Raw genomic sequence first — 22,843 nt, 5'->3', positions numbered from 1 at the left:
AACGTGGCGAACAGACTCTGCCTCGGACGGCACATTTGAGAGCGTATTCATTTATTTCACGTTGGCAAACTATGTTGGCGTTCAACTATGTTTTAAAACTAATTAAAACTAATTTGCGATTCATCGTAACTGCGATATGCGACCTTCCGGACAGTGAAGACTGCACTTCCGGCAGCCAATCACAGAACGCGTTGTTGCGTAGGCGTGGCCGATGTGAGAGCGAGCCGAGCCGAGCGCGTGCGCCATTACGGTTCGTAATTCGATTTCTTCCGGAGAAAATAATAATTTCTCGATTTCTTATGCGCATTATTTCTCCCAATTCAGTCAGAGCGAAGGGCGGAAGCGAAGAGCGTTGTTTTTTTTGTTTACGGGCGTACGGGCGTACGGGCGGGGTAGAGCGTACGGGTAGCGTTTTTTTTTTTTTTTGGCAAGGAACGGGCACCCACGTACGGGCATGCCCTAGTATAACAAATATCATGAAACTTTTACATTTTGTAGTCCATTGTATAAGTTAAATAAACATAAATGCAAATTTCGCATGTGGAAAAAGTAAGTACACCCCTACATTTATCACTACTTCAAATACCTAAAATTAGAATCAGGTGCATCAGCTGAGTTGCAAATGATTAGAACATCGTTAGAGAGGATCTTGGAGGAACCTGTCTTATTTAAACTTCAGACATTTAGTTTGGTTTGCTCTTTGTTGTTGAAGTGTGTGGCGTCATGATGACTAGATCAAAAGAGCTCTCTGAGGCCTTCAGAAAGAAGGTTATAGATGCCTACGAGTCTGGGAAGGGATTTAAAAAGATCTCCAAACAATTTGAAACGAATCCTTCGACTGTCTGGAAGATCATCTACAAGTGGAGAAGATTCCAAACAACTGCCAACTTGTTCAGGCCAGGTCGCCCCAGCAAGTTCATCCAGAGAGCAGACCGCAAGATGCTGAAAGAAGTCTCTAGGAACCCCAGAATGTCATCACGGGACCGACAGGTAGCTCTTGCCATTGTTGATGTCAAAGTGCACAAATTTGGCTGCACAAATTTGGCTGCCAAAAGAGGCTGCACAAATTTGATCTACATGGGAGGTGTGCCAGGAGGAAACCTTTGCTGTCCAGAAAGAACATCAGGGCAAGACTAAAGTTTACCAATGAACACCTAGGCAAATACCAGCACTTCTGGAATAATGTGCTCTGGACAGATGAGTCAAAGGTAGAGCTATTTGGCCACAGTACCAGAAGACATGTTTGGCGAAAACCAGAGACAGCATTTGACCACAAGAACCTGATACGAACTGTAAAGCATGGTGGTGGAAATATTATGGTTTGGGGCAGCTTTGCTGCATCAGGGCCTGGGTAGCTCACCATCATAGAATCCACGATGAATTCTTCATTGTATCAGAGGGTGCTTGAGGATAATGTGAGGCCATCTGCCGGCAAGTTGAAGCTCAACCGAAGGTGGACCTTACAACATGACAATGATCCTAAACATACCAGTAAATCCACCAAGGAATGGCTGAAAAGAAAGAAATGGAGGGTTCTAGAATGGCCAAGTCAAAGCCTGGATCGAAATCCCATCGAGATGTTGTGGGGGGATTTGAAACGAGCTGTGCTTGCAAGAAACCCCTCAAACATCGCACAGCTGAAAGAATTCTGCATGGAGGATTGGGCAAAAATTTCTCCGAGTCGATGTCAGAGACTGGTAGACAGTTATCAGAAATGCCTCCTTGAGGTTGTTTCTGCCAAAGGGGGCAATACCACCTATTAGAGCCAAAGGTGTACTTACTTTTTCCACATGCGAAATTTGCATTTTGTAATAAATATATATATTTTGTAATAAATAAATATATATATATATATATATATTGTTGGGTTCCCTCGCCGGCCTTCTTCCCCTTATCAAGGGGGGATTAATCCCCTTGTCTTTACTGGCCTGGCGGAACCGAGACTTATTACGTCCTTTCCTGGCGAGCGCAAAATAGGGTTTCGGGACCAAATTCTCACTCGTACCTAAGCACTCGCGCCGCCACGGAAACGAGGTAGCAAGCCTCGCACGGACCACGTGAAGTTGGAGTACGCCGAGCGGTTTGCGTACACGTGATCTGCGCCGTCTCAATTAATGGACCCCGATTTAAGCGGTTCTATTCGTGCCATGCTTCGTCAAATGGAGAAATCACGGGAACGATCGAATCAGGAAGAAAGAAAGAACAGAAGGGTTTAATGATTCCCACACGTATGTACAGTTCAAGGACGCAGGGACACAGAGCAAGATTATACAGTCTTAACTTATCCCAGGACAACGGGCCCGTCTCTCTCACACTCACACAGGGGCTTGCAGATGTCGATGTTCACCAACGTGCCGATGTGGTCGTCCAGGCTCGGCCCCGTCCGGCTCTCCGTGGTCCACGTGCGTCCCGCGAAGATGGTGATCGGCGAAGACAGGGACTCGTAGCGCGTCTCTCGAACAAAGGCGATATATCGGGCGGAACGGCAAGGGGCGGACTTTTACGGCAAAGGGGGGACTTTTACGGCATAGGGCGGTTACTCAGCCTCGTTCACTCGCGCGGCTGAAATGCGCTATATCGATATAAACGCGCCTGGCTGCACCCGCGTATATCGAGCGACCAACTCTTCTTCCTCAATTCACTGGGTGTTGGTTAGCGCTCGCGTTCTCGTGCAATGATCAAGTTCTCTTCGCCCTCCTCTGCAAGTCCTTTTATCGCAAGCTCCCCGATGCTAGTCCTCCGCTTCAGTCCTTTCGAGGGCTTTGCGCAGCGGGTTATATAGGCACGCCCCGCGAACCTTCTGGAACTCACCAAACTCTTCTCACCACGCCCTCTGACGCCACCACCTCTGAGCTCTGATTGGCGGCTCATGCTTACCGTCATCGCCTCTGCCGCTCCGCCCTCGACTCGGGCCCGGTCTTCCTAGCTTGCCTCGTGTTAACTCGCCCAAACATGTCTGGCGCAAAATCGCCCAATCATGTCTCGTGCAAAAAGGATTGAGGCTCGGGTAGCTGGAAACTCGGTGGCAGTAGGGCCTATTTTCCTGGCTTTACACAACGCAGAATTAACACTGGAAAGGGCCTATTCTTACACATACTAAGATATACTGTAACTATACTACAAATGAGGCTACATGTTGCTTGTGTGACTATCTATGGGGGGCAAACTTTAACCTTTATTAGGCTCACTTTACAAACCTCAAAACCATAGCACTGCCCCCCTCCCTCCTCAGACTCGTCCCCGAGTCGAACCTGCACAAGTGGGAACGACCGGTTTTGAGCAAGAGTTGGGACTAAACTTACAATTACATGTGACACTTAGATGTGGTTCCCCCTAACATTTACTCTAACCCGTGTATGTGACAATTTTACAACACTAAATAGGTCCCACCTACTGCATTGTGTAATTAACTCTACCAGACTCGCACCCACAATTAACCGAATTGCGGAATTAATTTGAAACTAAACATGAAGCCGGTGGGCAGCATTTATTATTTACAAGCACAAAAACCTACTTATTTTCAGTTCTATAATCAAGGACCTGTTCTTTGTGGAAAGAAGGTTGGAGGGGAGAGAAAGCACATCGTAGCACCAATACACAAAACACATTTCAAAAAGTTCACATTTGCTGCTGGTGTCTGGCATCTTCTGTCTTCCTGCATGTCGCATCTTCTGTGTGCAATAAAGCTTACCGTTCTTCTTTCCTGGCACACCAATAATAAAATGTACAAAAACCCATGTTCGTTTTATTAATTCCTGGCCAAGCAGGGCCAACCTTATGTGGTCCGTCTGCGTGACATTGACGCCACTCAAAATACGTGGTCCGGAGATGCAAGGTAAGTCTGCAGCAAAGTGTAAAGCTACAAAACGTGTGATCCATAATGTGTAATGTGATGATGTGCAGCAAAGTGTCTGTGGCAACAAGTGCTGCACACGGGCAGCAAAGTTATAACCAAGAATACGGCAGCAAAGTGCCATGCAGTTCATATGCACAGGTGTAGCAAAGTGCAGCAAGGGTGTTGCACAGGTGCAGGCACACGCGTGTAGCAAGGTGCAGCTGCACAGTTCGATGTTGCTGCACACTCCTCCTCCAAAGTGGGTCCATGGGTGGGGAGGAGAGACAAAGCACAGTCAGCAAACGGAAAGGGCGCAAAGGTACACCAAAACACAAGATAATGCAGCATGAGGGGCGCGGAGGAGCGAGCAGAGCAGACTCGTCCCTAGCCGTTCGTGCCCCCCAACATCAGCTTACACTGCCCTGGCCCTTCCCTGTATTTACTATTCCAAATTCGTCACTACGTCCTGTCGCCCATACCCCCTCTAAACCGAATTCGTCTCCAAATCCGTCCCTGGAAGGAAGGAATAGAACACCCACAATGTCTCATCACGTCGAGATGCGTCTCACTTACTCAAATCAGTCACTTGGTGCTGGTGCGGAGCTTTGTCACCTTGGTGAATGAATGTGGATGGCGCGAAGGGAATTCTTTTCCTAACTACTCTAATGACATTAACTTTTAAACTAACCCGGGGTCATATCCTGCCAATTGGCATCTTTAAACTATGCGGTTCTAAAAACCTGATTCCCATTGACCACCTGGTGCCTTCCAAATTTGGGTCTCACTCCCCAATTTTTCAATCTGTGCCTTTGCACAATTTCGGGGCTGGGTCGTGTGGCTCCACTAGCAGGTCTACCTACCTGCGCACCTCCGCCACTGAAGTCGCCACCCGAGCTTACCTTGCTCCTTGCGACGACCTAAATTGGGGAAGGCCCCTCCTGGCTCTCTCACCCCCTGACGCCCTCCTCGGCATTGGGCTACCTGGGTCCTCTCCTGGGATCCTCGGGCCCCAATCAACAACTACTCTAACTGGCTCCCAGAGCCTACCTGCGGCCTCACCTGGCCGACAAACTACCAGTGGCGGAGTGCCCCAATAACCATACGTACCAACAAAGCCCACATGCCCAGCCATTTCATAGACTCATGCACCCAACCAAGCACTTCTTGCTACTTCCCACACCACAGGTGTCAATATCCAAACAATTTACCTAAGCCCTTTACCTGGGTTTACACTACCCACCCCGGGTATTCGTGAATGGGTCCATCTCCCCCCATTCACTCCTTCGCACCATGCATTCCACACCTTCTATCTCCCACCAAGCATTCCACACCAAATATCCTCACACACACCAAGTTCTATTGCACACCTCTTGTGCTCACACACCTGTTCCCCACTTGCACACCATGCAAGTCAATTCACACCCCTCAAACACAATTCCATTTGCCTCCATACACAATTCCTCAAACACTACTACACACACACAGCATCATCTAGCTGAATACTTCCCCTAAAACTCGTGCTTCCCCGTCTTCCCTTACACTAAGCACCTCCCTCGCCATTATCAACCACCTAAGCTACTACGTCCCCTCTACCTGTACAAATGTCGCTACTTAAATCTTGTCCCTACTGTCATTTACTAAATCCCTATCAATTAACCTAGCCCGCCCTCGGCGAGCTTCGGTGCCCCATGGAGGTAACCATCGCTGGTCCCTCCATGTGCATTTCACTGCCATCCCCCTAATCTAATGCTCATGAGCCCCAAACATGTGAGGAATGGCGAAACCACCACTCCCCCACGCAGGGTACCATTCCCCAACACTACTGCCATTCGTCCACTGTACTGGAGCCTCTCGGTGCGGGAATACATTTTCACAGCTCGGCTTCGAAAAGCCGAGCGATGCATGCGGGTGGTTGGTCACCTGTAGGTTGGGTCCGTCCGGCATTTTTGATTCAGGGGAGGAGGCATGCTTGGGCCAAGGTTCAAGGCGCCATCTCTGCGCGGAGCCTTGCGGTCCCATGCACGATGGCCCAACCGCCCACGGTCAGAGCAGCGCAGCCGCCAGGGGGCGCGGCTCCGACCTCTCAACCCCCCCTTGAACCGTGCTGATCGCCTTTCCCTCCAAGGCAAGGCACCGACCATACAGGACGGGGCCCGGCACGATTCGTGCACGCCGATCCTTGTGAGACCGCCGCGGCAACTATACCCGCCGATCCCCACAGCACACAAAGCACACCACGCACCGAGGGCTCGCGTCGGCTATACGTCGCGCTAAATGCTACCCCGGTATGCGTCGATGCTCGAGCCGCGTTCTCACCCCACGCGACCTGTTCCTCACTCGCACAACGTGGCGCTCCAGCGCCTCCCATACACTCCCTGCATTCTATTACAGCACTCTCCCATATATTCTCTTCCCTTACACACTCAGGTGCACACCACTCAGGTGCACTCATACCGTTCGCACACTCCGTTACACTCGGCCATCACACACCCTCGCCTACACCCCTCCGTTACGTACTCCATAACGTCCACGGGTGTGCACTCTCCTGGTACACACCCAATAAGCGCACACTTACCCACGGGTTTGCACTCTCCTGTTGCACACCCAATCACACGCTCTGGTGTACACTCCCGCACACTCTCGTCAACACGCTCTGGTGTGCATCCTCTCTCACTCTCCTCGACCATCGCACACTCTGTTTCACACTCGTCTCCGACACACTCCTCCCACATACATTCCGGTGTGCATTCTCCCTCGCACTCTGTAACACACTCTCCTGTTACACACTCGTGCTCCGGTGCACACTTCTCTCGCACACGCACGCCATTCGCTCTCATACACCGTACAAAGGACCTTCCACGAGCGCCCGGGCTCCGTCTATACCCCAAGCGCACCAAAAACCTTTTCCCGCCATACACATTCCTGCTCACCTTAGGGACCTTCTTCCGCGGCAGCACCACCTGCAAACCTTCATTGGGGTTAGCAAGCCCGACATCACGGTGCAAATGCAGACTTTGAGTACATTCCATCACTTCCCTCGATTTAATCTCTAACTCTGCCGTCTCTTCATCCCCAATTTCAACTATTTCTTTTATTTTAATTATTTCCTCGACGACCGCCGGTGCGCTTAAAATTTGCTTTTCCAATTCGGCGGCTGTCGGCTTTTCCACACCCCGAGTCGCGATTTCTATACCATTGGTCCATGTAGCGCACCGGCGGTCGTTCAAGTCAAGCCAAGACTCTTACAAAGAGCCCTCTGCTCTACCCCGCTCTCCACGTGTTCCTCGCACTGCTTTACCTCATCGCGTCCCTTTGCGACCTCCTCGCCCAGCTTGCGCCTTATGTCCTTCCCTGCTTTTTTTGTGTCCTTCTTCGACGCCACCATAAATTTTTCCAATTCCCGGGTGGATTTGTCCCCCAATTCTTTCAATTGGCCACCCATTTTGTTTTCCAATTCATCACCCATTTTTTTAATGTCCCGGGCGGATTTGTCCCCCATTCTATTTATGTTATCATTCACTTTCTCGAAGCTTGCCGTGAGTTGAATCAGAAAAAGACCCCAGTCCCCTGGCGCCGCGGGCTCAGCTCTCACCGCCATGTGCGAGGCGCTGCCATTTTCTACCGCTACAGCCGGCCCCTCATCGATGTCCTCCTCTTCTCCCAATTCTTCCCGTGGGTCCTGGGTTATCGATTCTACCTCCTCTACCTCATTTTCCACGCCCACCGGCATTCGACCGCTTTGGCTAGCCATGGCACGAATTAAAATTTTGGATTAAAAAAAAACTAAATTTCGTCCATCCGCAATTTCATGTGCGTTAAGCGCACTCCGGGTCCAATCCCAAACTCCTGACACCAATTGTTACTGCCAATATGTAAAATTGGTGTCCAAAATTGCATCTAAAATTTTTGTCCCAGGTTCGAAATCCTCACTCCTGACTACCAATTGTTGCGGTTCCCTCGCCGGCCTTCTTCCCCTTATCAAGGGGGGCTTAATCCCCTTGTCTTTACTGGCCTGGCGGAACCGAGACTTATTACGTCCTTTCCGGGCAAGCGCAAAATTGGGTTTCGGGACTAAATTCTCGCTCGTACCTAAGTACTTGCGCCGCCACGGAAACGAGGTAGCAAGCCTCGCACGGACCACGTGAGGTTGGAGTATGCCGAGCGGTTTGCGTACACGTGATCCGCTCCATCTCAATTAATGGACCCCGATTGAAGTGGTTCTATTCGTGCCACGCTTAGTCAAATGGAGAAATCACGGGAACGATCGAATCAGGAAGAAAGAAAGAACAGAAGGGTTTAATGATTCCCACACGTATGTACAGTTCAAGGACGCAGGGACACAGAGCAAGCGTATACAGTCTTAACTTATCCCAGGACAACGGGCCCGTCTCTCTTACACTCACACAGGGGCTTGCAGATGTCGATGTTCACCAACGCGCCAATATGGTCGTCCAGGCTCGGCCCCGTCCGGCTCTTCGTGGTCCACGTGCGTCCCGCGAAGATGGTGATCGGCGAAGACGGGGACTCGTAGCGCGTCTCTCGAACAAAGGCGATATATCGGGCGGAACGACAAGGGGCGGACCTTTACGGCAAAGGGGGGACTTTTACGGCAAAGGGCGGTTACTCAGCCTCATTCACTCGCGCGGCTGAAATGCGCTATATCGATATAAACGCGCCTGGCTGCGCCCGCATATATCTAGCGACCAACTCTTCTTCCTCAATTCACTGGGTGTTGGTTAGCGCACGCGTTCTCGTGCAATGATCAAATTCTCTTAGCCCTCCTCAGCAAGTCCTTTTATCGCAAGCTCCCAGATGCAAGTCCTCCGCTTCAGTCCTTTCGAGGGCCTTGCGCAGCGGGTTAAATAGGCACGCCCGCGAACCATCTGGAACTCACCAGACTCTTCTCACCATGCCCTCTGACGCCACCACCTCTGAGCTCTGATTGGCGGCTTATGCTTACAGTCATCGCCTCTGCCGCTCCGCCCTCGACTCCGGCCCGGTCCTCCTAGCTTGCCTCGTGTTAACTGGCCCAATCATGTCTAGCGCAAAATTGCCCAATCATGTCTAGCGCAAAAAGGATTGAGGCTAGGGTAGCTGGAAAGTCGGTGGCAGTAGGGCCTATTTTCCTGGCTTTACACAACGCAAAATTAACACTGGAAAGGGCCTATTCTTACACATACTAAGACATAACTATACTACAAATGAGGCTACATGTTGCTTGTGTGACTATCTATGGGGGGCAAACTTTAACCTTTATTAGGCTCACTTTACAAACCTCAAAACCGTAGCAAGATATATATATATAGATATATATATATGTGCACAAGTTCCTCCTTGAGCCGAGGATCTCTTCAACAAAATCAACCAATAAACTAGAGAGGTTCCAGGGAACCTGAACTCAACTGGTCTCTATCAATATGGTTAGAATATGCATAATAGAACCACAAACTATATAGTTTATATGTGCTAAAAATATGACAAAAAGTGATTTTCAATATGGCCGCCCTGCCACGCCCATTTTTGGGCGTACAACGCCCAAATGCAATCCCAAACTAGGTTATGTCTTAAATATGCTGCATAACAAGTTTCATCAAATTTAATCAATATTTGTGACTTTTAGAGCACAGACGTCGAATTGTTTACAGACGACTGACAGACAGACAGACAGACAGACAGACGACGGACACTGGGTGTCGACAAAAACTCAGCTGGACATAGTCCAGTTGAGTTAATAAATGAATAAATAAATAAAACCTTGTACCAGTGAAACCCAACTCAGGAAATAGGAAAACTAAAGTATCAAGCCAAGACTCCAGTCTTTTTTTTTTTCAGACCAATCACACCATAAAATCAAACTGTCGTACCAGAATGAGCTGCACTTGTAAGACAGTTTGAATTTACGCAAGGATTAACATGGCATCGGCAACGGATGTACACGGACATGAAGCGATCCAACAGGCCGCTGCACGGTTCAGAGACACTTCAATTAGCCTGATAAAAGCCCACAGCCACTCCCGAGAGATGCACGAGAATGGCTAGATTTGTTTTGGGCCAGGAAACAGATCACCTTGCATTGCACTGTTAGGGACAAGGACATAGCTCTCTGTTGCCACCTGCAGACACCTCCTGCCTTTGCTATTCTGAGAAAAGGACAAACCACGGACAATACGATCTTTCGATTCACGATTATGCTTACAAAGAGCCCTCTGGTGCCTTTTTCAGATCGGCCTATTTGAAGTTTCTGCCTGGGAACTCACCTGGGGTCACACAAATTCAAATCACAGATGCTGTGTTGATTTGTACATTGTCTAACTGTAATTAATTAATATAATTGTAATGCTATCTCATAACATCCATCTATATGTCCTGCATCCAAGCTTATACATCTAGGCCTTAGATAACTGTACAAAGAAAAGGCAATGATAAGAACGTTTCACGATTTTTCAACAAGCAACTAATCAAATAACTCAGAGTAGAGAAAACCTAACTCAATATGGGGCGTACTGACCTAACTATATTGGCATAACGGTCCTACGTCAACACAGGACCGTTATTCCTATACACTCTTACCAACAGGATATAATTTGAGATTAGAGCATTAAAATGATCAAGAAGTTTCCTCCGTTTAACGAAAACGATGTCAGTTAATCAAAATGTTTACAACAGCCAACAATATCGGAAAGGTAAATCAGCGGGATGTTTGAGAATAGCCACAGCAACAGAGCCTCGACATTCACGAGAGCCAGTCCCTTTTGGCTCAGGGCTCCGAGGCCACCGAAGTAGGTAAGGCCGTATGGTAATCACACAGGCTATCGATTTCTATGGTCCCTCAACTCTCCTTCACAAAGGCTTTCCACCTTGCAGCCATCAAATAATCATCACTCTGAAGCCCCCGGCCAACGACAGACCGGCAACAATACTTGGCATTAATTTCACCTCGTGAATTGGGATTTTGACGTACGTCGTGAAGAGAAAAAGTCAATAGTTTCTACACGAGCGAATTCAATTTGATATGGTTGGCTGTGGAATGCGAAGAATCCTTTTTTCTGTGCTCCCTCAAAATAAATAAATATGGATTTTCACAGTTTTAATGCATTAAAATTCATTTTTGGATGCATTCAAGATTGATCATATGGTGCACCATCTACACGTTGTGCTTGCCCGGTGATGTCAGGCAAAGTCGAACTAAAAGTTTTTCAAAAGGTAAAACTGGGATTAAACAAGTTTCTGTAAAGAAAATACGGAAAAACTATCGGATCTTCCAAGGCATCTTGAGCTTGCACTATCGTTCATAATTCGGAGGAAATTTAAAGAACGGCTTGTGGTGCTGCGCACACACGAATCGATTGCCAGAGAGGTAGGCCACAACGCGTTGATACAACAAGAGTCTTTATTCAGAGCTCGCACTTCAGCACTGGGCGGGCTCGAGCTTAGAGCCCGCATATATGTCCCGAGGCCACGCCTTGCCCCCGGGCGTGGCCGATCGGTCGAAAGGCGGGGCATGCATTTTAGTTCCCTGCCTGGACGCTCGCGCCACCCACTGGTGCGCGGAATCATTGCCCCTTGTGCCCGCCACACGCGCCCCCCCAGAATTCCCGCGCACCTGAAGGGTGAGCTTGCGGGGAAGCCGGATGACCCAGCCGAAACGCCCCCTGGCGATGCGTACAGGGCTGGGGGGTAGCGGGGCTGGTGGGTGCCGGGGGTCTGACCACCGGGGGGCGGCCTCGACGCGGAGGCAGAGCTGCTTGCGGGGGGTGGTCCAGATCGAGGTGGGCCAGCTTGAGGCGGTCCACTGAGATACGATCCGGGGCACCGCCGATGTCGACGGTGAAATATTTGTCCCCTGTCTCCAGCATGCGGAAGGGCCCGTCGTACGGGGGCCGTAGCGGTGCCCGGTGGGCGTCGTGCCGGACGAAGACGTACTCCGCCGTGCGAAGCTCCGGGGCGACGTGGGAGGACGGCCAACCGAGGTGTGCCGTCGGCACCGGAGTGAACCTCCGGGCGGTCTCCTGCAGGGTGGAGCGCAGTTGCGCCGCGGACCAAGGAGCCATGGAGTCGGGGATAAATTCGCCCGGTACCCGAAGTGGTTGCCCGAAGACCAGCTCCGCCGAGGATGCGCGCAGGTCGTCCTTGGGCGCCGTCCTGAGGCCCAGCAGGACCCAGGGGAGCCTGTCGGCCCAGCTGCCGTCGCGGAGGTTGGCCCGGAGCGCGGCCTTCATCGAGCGATGAAAGCGCTCGCACAGGCAATTGGCCTGGGGGTGGTAGGCCGCGGTGCGGTGCAGTTGGACGCCGAGCCCTTGCGCCACCGCGCCCCAGAGCTCCGAGGTGAACTGGGGGCCGCGGTCGGACGAGATGTCCGAGAGGGCACCGAACCGGGCAACCCAAGTGGCGATGAAGGCTTGCGCCACATCAGCCGCAGACGTCGCCGCCAATGGCACGGCCTCCGGCCACCGTGTGGTGCGGTCCACCATGGTGAGGAGGTGGGTGAACCCCCGCGAGGGGGGCAGAGGTCCCACCAAGTCAACGTGGACATGGTCGAACCGACGCTCGGGCACCGTAAACGGGGCCAACGGGGCCTGGGTGTGGCGGTGGACCTTTGCGCGCTGGCACGCGAGGCACGTCCTGGCCCAGTCGCGGACGTCCTTCCTGAGGCCATGCCAGACGAACTTCGCCGCGACGAGCTTCTGGGAGGCCTTCGTGCCCGGGTGGGACAGGCCGTGGATGGCGTCGAAAACTATGCGCTGCTAGCCAGCAGGCACGATGGGGCGAGGCCGGCCGAGGGAGACGTCGCACAGGAGGGCAGCGCCCGCGACGTCGAAAGGCACCTCGGTGACGCGGAGGCCCGTGACGGCGGTCCGCAAGGCCTGGACGCCGGGGTCGGCGGTCTGGTCCTCCGCCATCCGGGCATAGTCGATCCCGAGGTGTACCGCGTGCGCGACGGACCGGGAAAGGCAATCCGCCACCGGGTTGTCTTTACCCGCGACGTGACGGATGTCCGTCGTGTGCTCGGACACGGCAGAGAGGTGACGCTGCTGCCGTGCCGACCATGGCTCAGCGACCTTGGCCATCGCGAACACAAGGGGCTTGTGGTCGACGAAAGCCGTGAACGGGCGGCCCTCGAGCAGATGGCGGAAGTGTCGGACCGCCAGGTGGAGCCCGAGCAGCTCGCGGTCAAAAGTGCTATAGCGGCGTTTGTGCGGGCGAAGCTGCTGGCTAAAAAATGCCAGCGGCTGCCAAGCACCACGCACCCACTGCTCGTGCACCGTGCCCACCGCGTAGTCCGACGCGTCGGTGGTGAGGGCGATCGGTGCATCGGGCGCCGGGTGCGCCAGCATGGTGGCGTTGGCCAGGGCTAGCTTTGCGCCCGCAAACGCCGCGGCCATCGGCTCCGACCAGGCGATGTCACCTTTGCCCGGCTTGCCCCGGAGGGCCTCGTGCAGGGGGCGGAGGAGCTGGGCGACGTGGGGCACGAAGCGGTGGTAAAAATTTACCATGCCCAGGAACTCCTGGAGCCCCTTGATCGTGCGGGGGCGCGGGAAATCCCTGACCGCCTCCACCTTGGCCGGTTAAGGGATGGCCCCGTGCCTGGTGATGCGGTGCCCCAAGAAGTCGATGGCAGCGACGCCGAAAAGGCACTTTGCGGGGTTGATGATCAGGCCATGCTGGCCCAGGCATTCGAAAAGCGTGCGGAGGTGGAGCAGGTGCTCCTCCCGGGACGCGCTCGCGACTAGGATGTCGTCCAGGTAGACATAGATGAAGGTAAGTCACGCAAGACGCTGTCCATGAGCCGTTGGAACGCCTGGGCCGCATTCTTCAACCCAAAAGGCATTCGCAGGAACTCAAAGAGGCCGAAAGGGGTGATGACGGCCGTCTTTGGGACATCGTCCGGTTGGACGGGGACCTGGTGGTAGCCCCGGATGAGGTCCACCTTGGAGAACACGGTCGTGTTCGCCAACCGGGCGGAAAAGTCCTGGATATGCGGGACCGGGTAGCGGTCGGGGGTGGTGGCATCATTTAGCCCGCGGTAGTCACCGCACGGCCGCCATCCTCCGCCGGGCTTCGGCACAATGTGCAGAGGATAAGCCCAAGCGCTGTTGGAGCGCCGTACGATCCCCAGCCGTTCCAGCGTGGCGAACTCCGCTTTCACCACGGCAAGCTTCGTGGGGTCGAGTCGGCGTGCCCAGGCGTAGACCGGCGGCCCGACCGTGGGGATATGGTGCTCCACCCCATGTTTGACGGCCACCGCTGAGAAGGTGGGCCGCGTGAGGGCCGGGAAACTGGCGAGGAGGCGGGTAAACTCGTCCGCTGCCGGAAGCGTGCAGACTAACCTCGCCGGGAGGGAACCTTTCAGCAAGCCGCTTGGCAAGCCGCTCGGTGAGCTGCTCAACGAGCCGCTCAGCGAACAAGCGAGCGAGCTGAAGGTTTCGGCCTGGACGAGACGTCTGCGCTTAACGTCGACCAACAGCCCATGCGCACATAGGAAGTCCGCGCCGAGCAGGGCCATTGACACGCTGGCGGTAACGAACGACCATTGAAAGCGCTGCCCTCCGAACCGGTGAGAGGCAACGCTTCCCGAATGTGCGGATGGGTGTACGGTTGGCGGCAAGCAAAGCGGGCCCGCGGTTTGCTTGTCGGACGTGGAGGCAGGGAGGACGCTTACCTGCGCTCCTGTGTCGCAAAGAGAACGACGCCCGGACAAGGTGTCCGTGATGAACAGGAGGCTGCCGGAATAGCCGACGCTCAGGGCCGCGAGTGAGCGCCGGCCCGGTCGTGTCCCGACCCGTCAAAAGAACACGGCGGGCGGCACGTTTTAGCCTTGCGGCCGAACCTGGCATGGTAGTAGCATCAGGTTTCCGGCGGTGGCGGCCGCGTCGGCCGCGGTGGTGGTGGCGGCGGCAGTAGTGGGCGGGGCGCAGCAGCAGCCACGAGGGAAGCCGGGGGCGCTGGAGCCTCCGCACCGGGAGCCACTACGGCAGCACCGTAAACCGACCGCGTGTCGCAGGCCGTGAAAAACTTGTCGGCCTCTCCGGCCAGGGCGCGGGGTTCCGTGATGTTGGAACCGGCCAGCGCGAGGCGCACCTGTATCGGTAGCTGGCGGAGGAAGAGTGCGCGGAACAAGAAATCCGGGCGCTGGTCCCCAAGCAGAGACAGCATGAAATCCATCCGGACGGATGGTTGTGTGTCGCCGAGGGCGGGAAGGTCCAGGAGGCGGTCGGCACGTTCGATCTCTGTGAGCCCGAACGTGGCGAGGAGGAGACGTTTGAGCGCCTCGTACTTGTGGTCGCCCGGCGGCCGCCGAAGGATGGACACGACTCGGGCGGCAGTGCCGGGCCCGAGGGCGGCGACCACGTGGTAGTACCGGGTCTCGTCCGCCGTGATGCCTCGGAGCTGAAATTGAGCTTCGGCCTGCACAAACCAAACGTCGGCTTGCGCTTCCCAAAACTCCGGGAGTTTGATTGCGATGGCGTTGGTAGCCAGCGCGTTCGGGGGTCAGCAACGGCTGAACCAATCGGGGTCACCAGTGTGGTGCTGCACACACACGACTCGATTGCCAGAGAGGTAGGCCACAACGTGTTGATACAACAAGAGTCTTTATTCAGAGCTCGCACTTCAGCACTGGACGGGCTCGAGCTTAGAGGCCACGCCATATGTCCCGAGGCCACGCCTTGCCCCCGGGCGTGGCCGATCGGTCGAAAGGCGGGGCATGCATTTTAGTTCCCCGCCTGGACGCTCGCGCCACCCACTGGTGCGCGGAATTATTGCCCCTTGTGCCCACCACAGGCTCACAGTTGATCAGTAACTATTCTTTGGGCTGAACACTAAGAATGCCCAAAGAACCAAACCTTTTTTTTTTTCTCAGTCTCTACCCAAGATCTATTTACCAGACTCAGTGGAATTGTGGTTATAAGCTCCATACCGAGTCTGGTAGGCCGGCGGTTTGATTCTGACGTTGGCTGAGTCATACCAAAGACATCAAAGTGGTACGTGCTGCTTCCTCGCTTGATGCTCAACATTTAGAGAACAAAGCACAGACAAACCCCGTGGGTTGACATCGGATGGGAGAAAGAGATTTCACCCCAGTTGACCTGCTGACTGCAGAAAGAAATGAGACGTCAGAAGATGGCACCCAGGATGCTCCAGAAAGTTACGTCACTTCCCCCATGTTCACTGGCTGCGTTTGTCGAAAGTCCAATATTGTCCAATGTCTCTGTCTGCATGTAACAGCTCCTCCATGAGCCTGAGAACCAAGAAAAAACTATAACGGCACTCGGTAGAGAGCATGAATAGTTTACGTTTTGTATCCGATTGTATCCGATTTTGTATCCGATTGTAACCCTGGTGTTGGGCTAGCGGCTAGGGTGCCGGCTTAGGATCCCAGGATCCTGTGTTCGAATCCCGGTCGATCGCTGAATTAACGCCAGGGGGGTTGACTCAGCCTGTCATCCTTCCGAGGTCGGCTAATTGAGTACCAGTTCACTGGTAATTCCCTGTTTGTCGCTAAAGGCGGCAAAAAAGGGTTGGCGTCAGGAAGGGCATCCGGCCGTAAAACATTGCTTCGAAAAGGGGACCAAAAAAAACAACAACAACCACGGTTCCCGAAAAAGGCCAACCCCCGCTTGCGGGGAAAAATGGCCTCTAAAGGTGTTTTTTTTTTTTTTTTAAATCCGATTGATAGGTCGTATCTGGATCCAGACATGAACCAAAATCTAATCAGCTTGTTCTTGTCATCTTACCAACTCGTCCACCTAGTTTTGTCATAACAAGTCCATGTCAGAACTCACTCATAACTTTTTGAGATATCCTGCGATATATCATTTTTAGCCCTATCTCCCAAGGGTGAAGAATCACTGAAAAATTATACTAGCCGGATCCGAATCCGGATCTTCACCAAAATCTAAAAATTTCGTCCTTGTCATATACACTACCTCAGTGCCAAATTTCATCCGAATCCGTCCACAACTTTTTGAGATATCTTGTTCACAGACAGAAAAATGAAAAATCACTCATAGAGCGACACATGGCAAAAGAGAACAAAGTAGAATGGCACTCAGGAGAGCATCCTTTTGACCCCAAAACTAATTGGTGGTTGAATTCAGTGACCTGATATGCAAATAGTCTTCAAATTTTAAGTTAATTGGATTAAAATTAAAATTTTAGAAATTTGGCCTATGTTGACGTTTTGGTCTATGTTGACCTCAAAAATAGTTTGTGGTTGGTTTCAGTAAGCTGATATGCAAATCCTATTCAGATTTAAAGTCAATCAGATGAAAATTGAGGATTTTAGAAATTTGAAAGAAATGGTTGACCTTGGGCTTTTGTTGACCTTTTGGCCTATTTTGATCTCAAAAACGGTTGGTGCTTGAATTCAGTTCGCCGATATGTAAATCCTATTCATATTTCAAGTTAATCGGATGAAAATTGAGGATTTTAGAAATTTGAATGAAGTGGTTGACCTTTGGCCTATGTTGACCTTTTGACCTCAAAAATATGAAGGATTTTGTCAGACCACGAACTCTACCATTTGGTGACGTTTCATGAAGATCGGTTTAAAATTGTGACCTGTAGGCAAGTATAAGTGAGTGGAAAGACAAACACACAAACACACACACAAACCGGAGTGATCAACATACTTGCCCCAAAAAAATATTTTTTGCCAAGTAACAAACAAACAAACAGACAGACAGGGGTGAAAACATAACCTCCATCCACCTTCGGTGGTGGAAGTAAAAAAGAAAAGAAAAAGACAAAAAGGCTCAGTTGCTACATGTCAATTCAGTTTCTGGTCTATGTTCCACCACTGCTCCCTCAAGGACAATTCCACAATGAACAATATTAATCACAAAGCTGAGTGTGTAAGCTCCATTTCTACCTCAAAGCAACTTTCGAATTACTGCCCAACCCTACACCAACCCCTCACCCTTCCACCACTGTTCTTTTCTTTACAGCATGAACGTTTCCACATGAACCTTGGTTTTTCATCAATTCCTTCACCTCTGGTAGCTATTTGATTGGAAGTTGTCAAACATTATTCAACTCCATAAAAAGAAAAGCAAAACGGATCCTCTTAATAACAGACCAACCAGATTCATCCCCACCAAAAGCAAATGACTGGTTTAGCAAATAGCCAATTGAGCCCACAGCTCATGATAGTTTAATACTTGATAGATTGATACAAAACCGATTTTGCAGTTTAATACCTGATATATTGATCCATCCAATGTATACAAATGTGCTTGTAGTTCATGTAAATGTAAACTGACATCTAAGAATTAGTCTGTCCCTGATCTGTATGCCATTGACATGCGAGCTCCTCCACAAAGCTTAGATTACCACAAAGAACAAAGACAAAACAAGAAGACGTCATGCAGAGCACGATACTTGCAAATCCATCTCACCCACAAAAAGGTTTAAATTGATCCAGCAAATTGTCCATTTCATCAATATTAAAACTGACGATCTTGATCAAAGCTCGGGTCAATAGGATGTTATGAAAAGTGATGCTATTTCAGATGAAAATTAATTTTAGAAGTTTGACCTAGAGTTGACCTTTGACCTGTTGACCTCAAACATAGTTGGTTTCCCAATTCAGTGAGGCACTATGCAAATGTTAAATTTTTAAGTCAATCAGATGAAAATTTATGATTTTTCAGATGAAAGTTGATGATTTTGGAAGTTTGACCTTGAGTTGACCTTTGACCTCAAAAATAGTTGGTTTCCCAATTTAGTGACTATATACAAATGCTGCTTCAATTTTCAAGTCAATCAGATGAAAAATGGCGATTTCAGAAATTTGACCTCCAGATGACCTTTGACCTCAAAATCAATAGGCTTCTCAATTGTGACGACCTCTACAACCAGGTGAAGTTTCATGACGATCGGTTTAGAACTGTGACCTGTAGGCCGGTGACAAACAGACAAACAGAATAACAAATACAACCGACCAATATACTTGAAAAATCTTCGATTTTGCAAGTAATAAAATAAACAAGCATTCTGAGTATTGCGCTGCAATACATGTCCCCTACCAGCAGTCTGTCGTCCGGAAAACTGTTAGGGAAATTACCAAGGGTTATTTACCCACAGGGTCTGAATCGTTCCCAATCGCTAATTACCTCAGGATGGGCTCACCTGTGATTCGCACTCGGGACTTCGATTTATACACCTTGCAGGCAAGTCAGCAAAAGCACGAGAAAATAAGTTGTTGATAAAGAACCTTTGGAGTCGCTAAATATCAGTAATTTATTATATTTTCCGGTTCACGATTATAACCCTAATCTTAGAGGGTTATAAAGGGTAATTATAGAGGATTCTAAAATGTAATTCTGATGGGTAATTTTTGAAGGTTCTAAAGGGTAATTCTAGAGGGTAATTCGGGTGTGTTCTAAAGGGTAAGTCTAAACGGTTCCAACAGGTAATTATAATGGGTTCTAAAGAGTATTTCTCAAGGGTAATTCTATAGGATAATTCTAAAGGGTAATTCTGGGTGGTTCCAAAGGGTAATTCTGGAGGATTCTAAAGGGTAATTCTAAGGGGTTATAAAGGGTAATTCTAGGGGGTTTCATTCGTTTTTCGGCTTTGCCTATTTCATATTAAAAATGCCAAACCGAACCGCTTCCTTCGGACATGGGTGCAAAAAAAATAAAAAATTAGAAGCTGCTGCTGCATTTAAAAGAAACATTTTATTCCCCAAAGGTCTTCTGGAGAGTATATTCATAATTCAACACGAAATAACTTGGTTCCTTTGTCTCCTGCACCCTAATGAGTTATTTGAAACAATGGAACAACCATTTACCACAGGCCATCAAAACTCCACCATTATTTTCTAGCAAATAAATCACAAGGAAATCACAACCTATCATGTACCACATATTACTTTTAAAATTTAAACTTTTTGTTGTTCTCCTCCTCTTCCTTTTCTAAGAGGTGAGGTCCAATGTTACTGAGCTCCTGCACTGCCTTGACCATGATACTCCTCCATTCCCCTCTGTCCTCAGCCAATTCTCTCCACTCTCCAACCACCCCACCTTACTTATATCCCTCTTCACACAATCCCCCCATGTCAACCGCAGTCTACCTACCTTGTTCCTTCCTTGTTCCTTGTGCTACCTTGTTCCTTCAACCTATCTGCTCTCTTTGCCATTCTTTTTTCCCCCATCCACACCAAATGTCCAGCCCATCTAGGCCAGCATTTCACCAATCTACCCGTCAAGCTCATCTGCACACCAATCTCCCCCCTCAGTTCATCCATCCTCCTTCTATCCACCCTCTTCACTCCTGCAATCCTCCTGACACAGATGTTTTTGCAAACCTGCAGCCTCTGTTGTTATCTCTCTGTCAGTGCCACAGTCTCCAGACCGTAAAGATAAGCTGGCACTACACAACACATCAAAACCTTTCCTTTCAATCTCCATGAAATCTTTCTGTCTGCCATTACTCCTTCCACCCTCGTCCATGCATTTGCATCTACCTGAATCCTCCTCCGCATCTCTTTCCTTGTCTGATCTCCTTCCCTTCCAACCTGATATTAATTTATTTTCTCTGCTGCCCGACCCACATCATCTCTGTCTTCTCCATGCTAATGTTCAGCCCATGGTTCTCAAATGCCTCCTTCCACTCCCCTAGTCCTTCCTGCATTAAAAAAGAGAACTATCACATCTAACCAAGAATATAACAGTACAAACAAATTAAAAATAAATAAATAACAAGAAATACATCTGCTACACATCACCGTAACCTGCTACACATCATCATGTGTCCGTAAACCTAACCCTAACCCTAACTCACCACAGGCAGGATTGGTGGCCTTTCTGTCTTCTACCGACTCCTCTCCGGCCTTGCTCCCCCAGCTCTCTCTGTGCTCTGTCCCCCAAATATTCCTACAGGTCGCACAAGATCTGCCAGCAACACTCTTATGGTTAAACTGCCAAAATCTAGGCACTCTGCTCACCTTCACTCTTTCATTCCCTTTTTCTTCAGCCTCTGGAACAAATTCCCCCACTCCCTTCAATCCCACTCCTCCCTCCAAGTCTTTAAAACAGCTGTTCACCACCATCTCTTATCTTCCCCCATCCAAAACCTTGATCTTTTCTACCCCCGCTAATTCACCCCAGATACACTTTTTCGAAATTCCAACTTCTTTCCTGGAAGTCGTTGCAGTGTCCATATGTTTTATACCTCTCCCAACTCCCCCCAAGCCCTCTCCCTCCCACAGTTCTCGTGATGTCCTTCCTCTCAAATGTTGTGTTTGTGTCCTTCCCCCTCTCTCCCCATCTTGTCTACCGCTCCCCTTATTTTGTGTTTTATGTGTCCGTTTGTGTCGGTTTGACTTTTTGTGTGATTAATGTTAGCTCTTTCACAAGCCTCGATCTCGTATACAAAAAAAAAACAAAAAAAAAACATCACTACAAGAAATGTATAAAACTACTGCTATACATCACCATAAATGAAATTCAGGTATTCAGGTATTAACCGCTTGCATCATATTTTAAATATAAATTTTACAACGTGGGAAACTTTTATTGAATCTCCCAATGTACTGCTTTCAGGCTTGGGAGTGGGGATCAAAGAAAAACGGAGAAATAAATAATTCTGGACACACGATTGTGCAGAAAAAAATTCCACTATTCAGCAAAATGTGTTCTTCATCCTGAAAATTAACTTGGTGTGCAACATGTGGCTGCTGGTTTGCATCACTGCTGGGGGGCACAGCTGTGCCATTGATGCAGTGCCCCTTGTAGGTTCGAGCAGAAATATGCAATTTTTGCAGCGTGTTGGAGATAGCTTGCCTACTCTTTGGGAAGGACACCATGGGATCTTCAACGTCCACCAACTAATGGCGGTAAATAGTACGCCCAATTTAACGTCCATCCGAGGGACGGCATACACATTGATGAATCGCCATGCCTGTGAACACCAGAATGAGATTTACAGCTGTGTCGGGATTCAAACTTAGACCAGACAGCTGAGAGGTGAGTGTGCGCACCTCTGTCATAACGGTTTAACAAAACAATAGCACAAACGATTAAGGAATGCGCACTCATCCACATCACAAAACGATTCTTTGCATGACAAGGTTGGTGGTCTTTCTGTCTTCTACCGACTCCTCTCTGGCCTAGCTCCCCCAGCTCTGTATGTGCTGTCCCCCCAAATATTCCTGCAGGACGCACAAGAACTGCCAGCAACCCTCTTCTTGTGAACCTGCCAAAATCAAGACTCTCTGCTTACCATCACTCTTTTATTCCTCTTTTTCCCCACCTCTGGAACAAGCTCCGACACTCTTCAATCCCACTCCTCCCTCCAGGTCTTTAAAACAGATGTTCACCACCATCTCTCGTCTTCCCCCATCCAAAACCTTGATCTTTTCTACCCCCGCTAATATACCCCAAATCCACCTCTTTCAATGTCCGACTTCATTCCTGAAATTCCTAGTAGTGTCAATTTGTTTTATACCGTGTATCCCTTCCCTCCCCCTCCCCCCAGCCCTCTCCCTTCCACAGATCTCCCAATGTCCCTGTTCTTTACGGTTGTGCTTGTGTGCTTTCCTCTCTCTCCCAATCTTGTCTCTCCCTCCCTTTATTGTTTTATGTGTCCGTTAATGTATTTTGTGTTTAATGTGCTAGCTCTTACACGAGCCTCGATCTTGTATACAAAAAAAAAAATGTACTCACTGAAGCAAGACCTCCGTGGAGCAGAAGCGGCTCCTCGAGTCACCAGTGAACCTCCTCTGTGCACAATCTCAAGCTCCAGGTTCACCCTGCCATCACAGAGCATGTGGTAACGCATCAGAAAAGGCAATACCACCTGAATACCCAACACAGAAAATAGCAATAAAAATGCAGCTCGTCTACAAACTAAAAGGTACAATAGGACAATAAATAATATCAAAATACAAAATGTCTTGAGAAAGTTAATGCATAATCGAGGATCCAGTGGATACGTCTTTCAAATGCATGATGGCTTTGTATTTTGATAGAAAAAAAATCACAAGTCGGCTTGGTCTTCCTATCA

General features: G+C 49.9%; 1 protein-coding gene across 4 annotated transcripts in view; it reads right to left on the bottom strand.

The window, feature by feature from the left end:
• UBR3 (ubiquitin protein ligase E3 component n-recognin 3) overlaps positions 1-22,843 on the bottom strand; it is a 359,661-nt gene that overhangs the window by 49,392 nt on the left and 287,426 nt on the right. For all 4 annotated transcript variants that reach the window (XM_068122446.2, XM_068122447.2, XM_068122448.2 and 1 more), the window contains one exon: positions 22,504-22,589. In XM_068122446.2, the coding sequence (XP_067978547.2) occupies positions 22,504-22,589 (86 nt within the window). The remainder of the gene's footprint in view (positions 1-22,503; positions 22,590-22,843) is intronic.

This window comes from Myxine glutinosa, chromosome 7 (genome assembly GCF_964187855.1).
Source record: "Myxine glutinosa chromosome 7, kmMyxGlut1.1, whole genome shotgun sequence".
Classification (NCBI taxonomy): domain Eukaryota; kingdom Metazoa; phylum Chordata; class Myxini; order Myxiniformes; family Myxinidae; genus Myxine; species Myxine glutinosa.
Note: the sequence above shows the minus strand (reverse complement) of the source record. Positions and strands in the feature narration are given on the sequence as shown.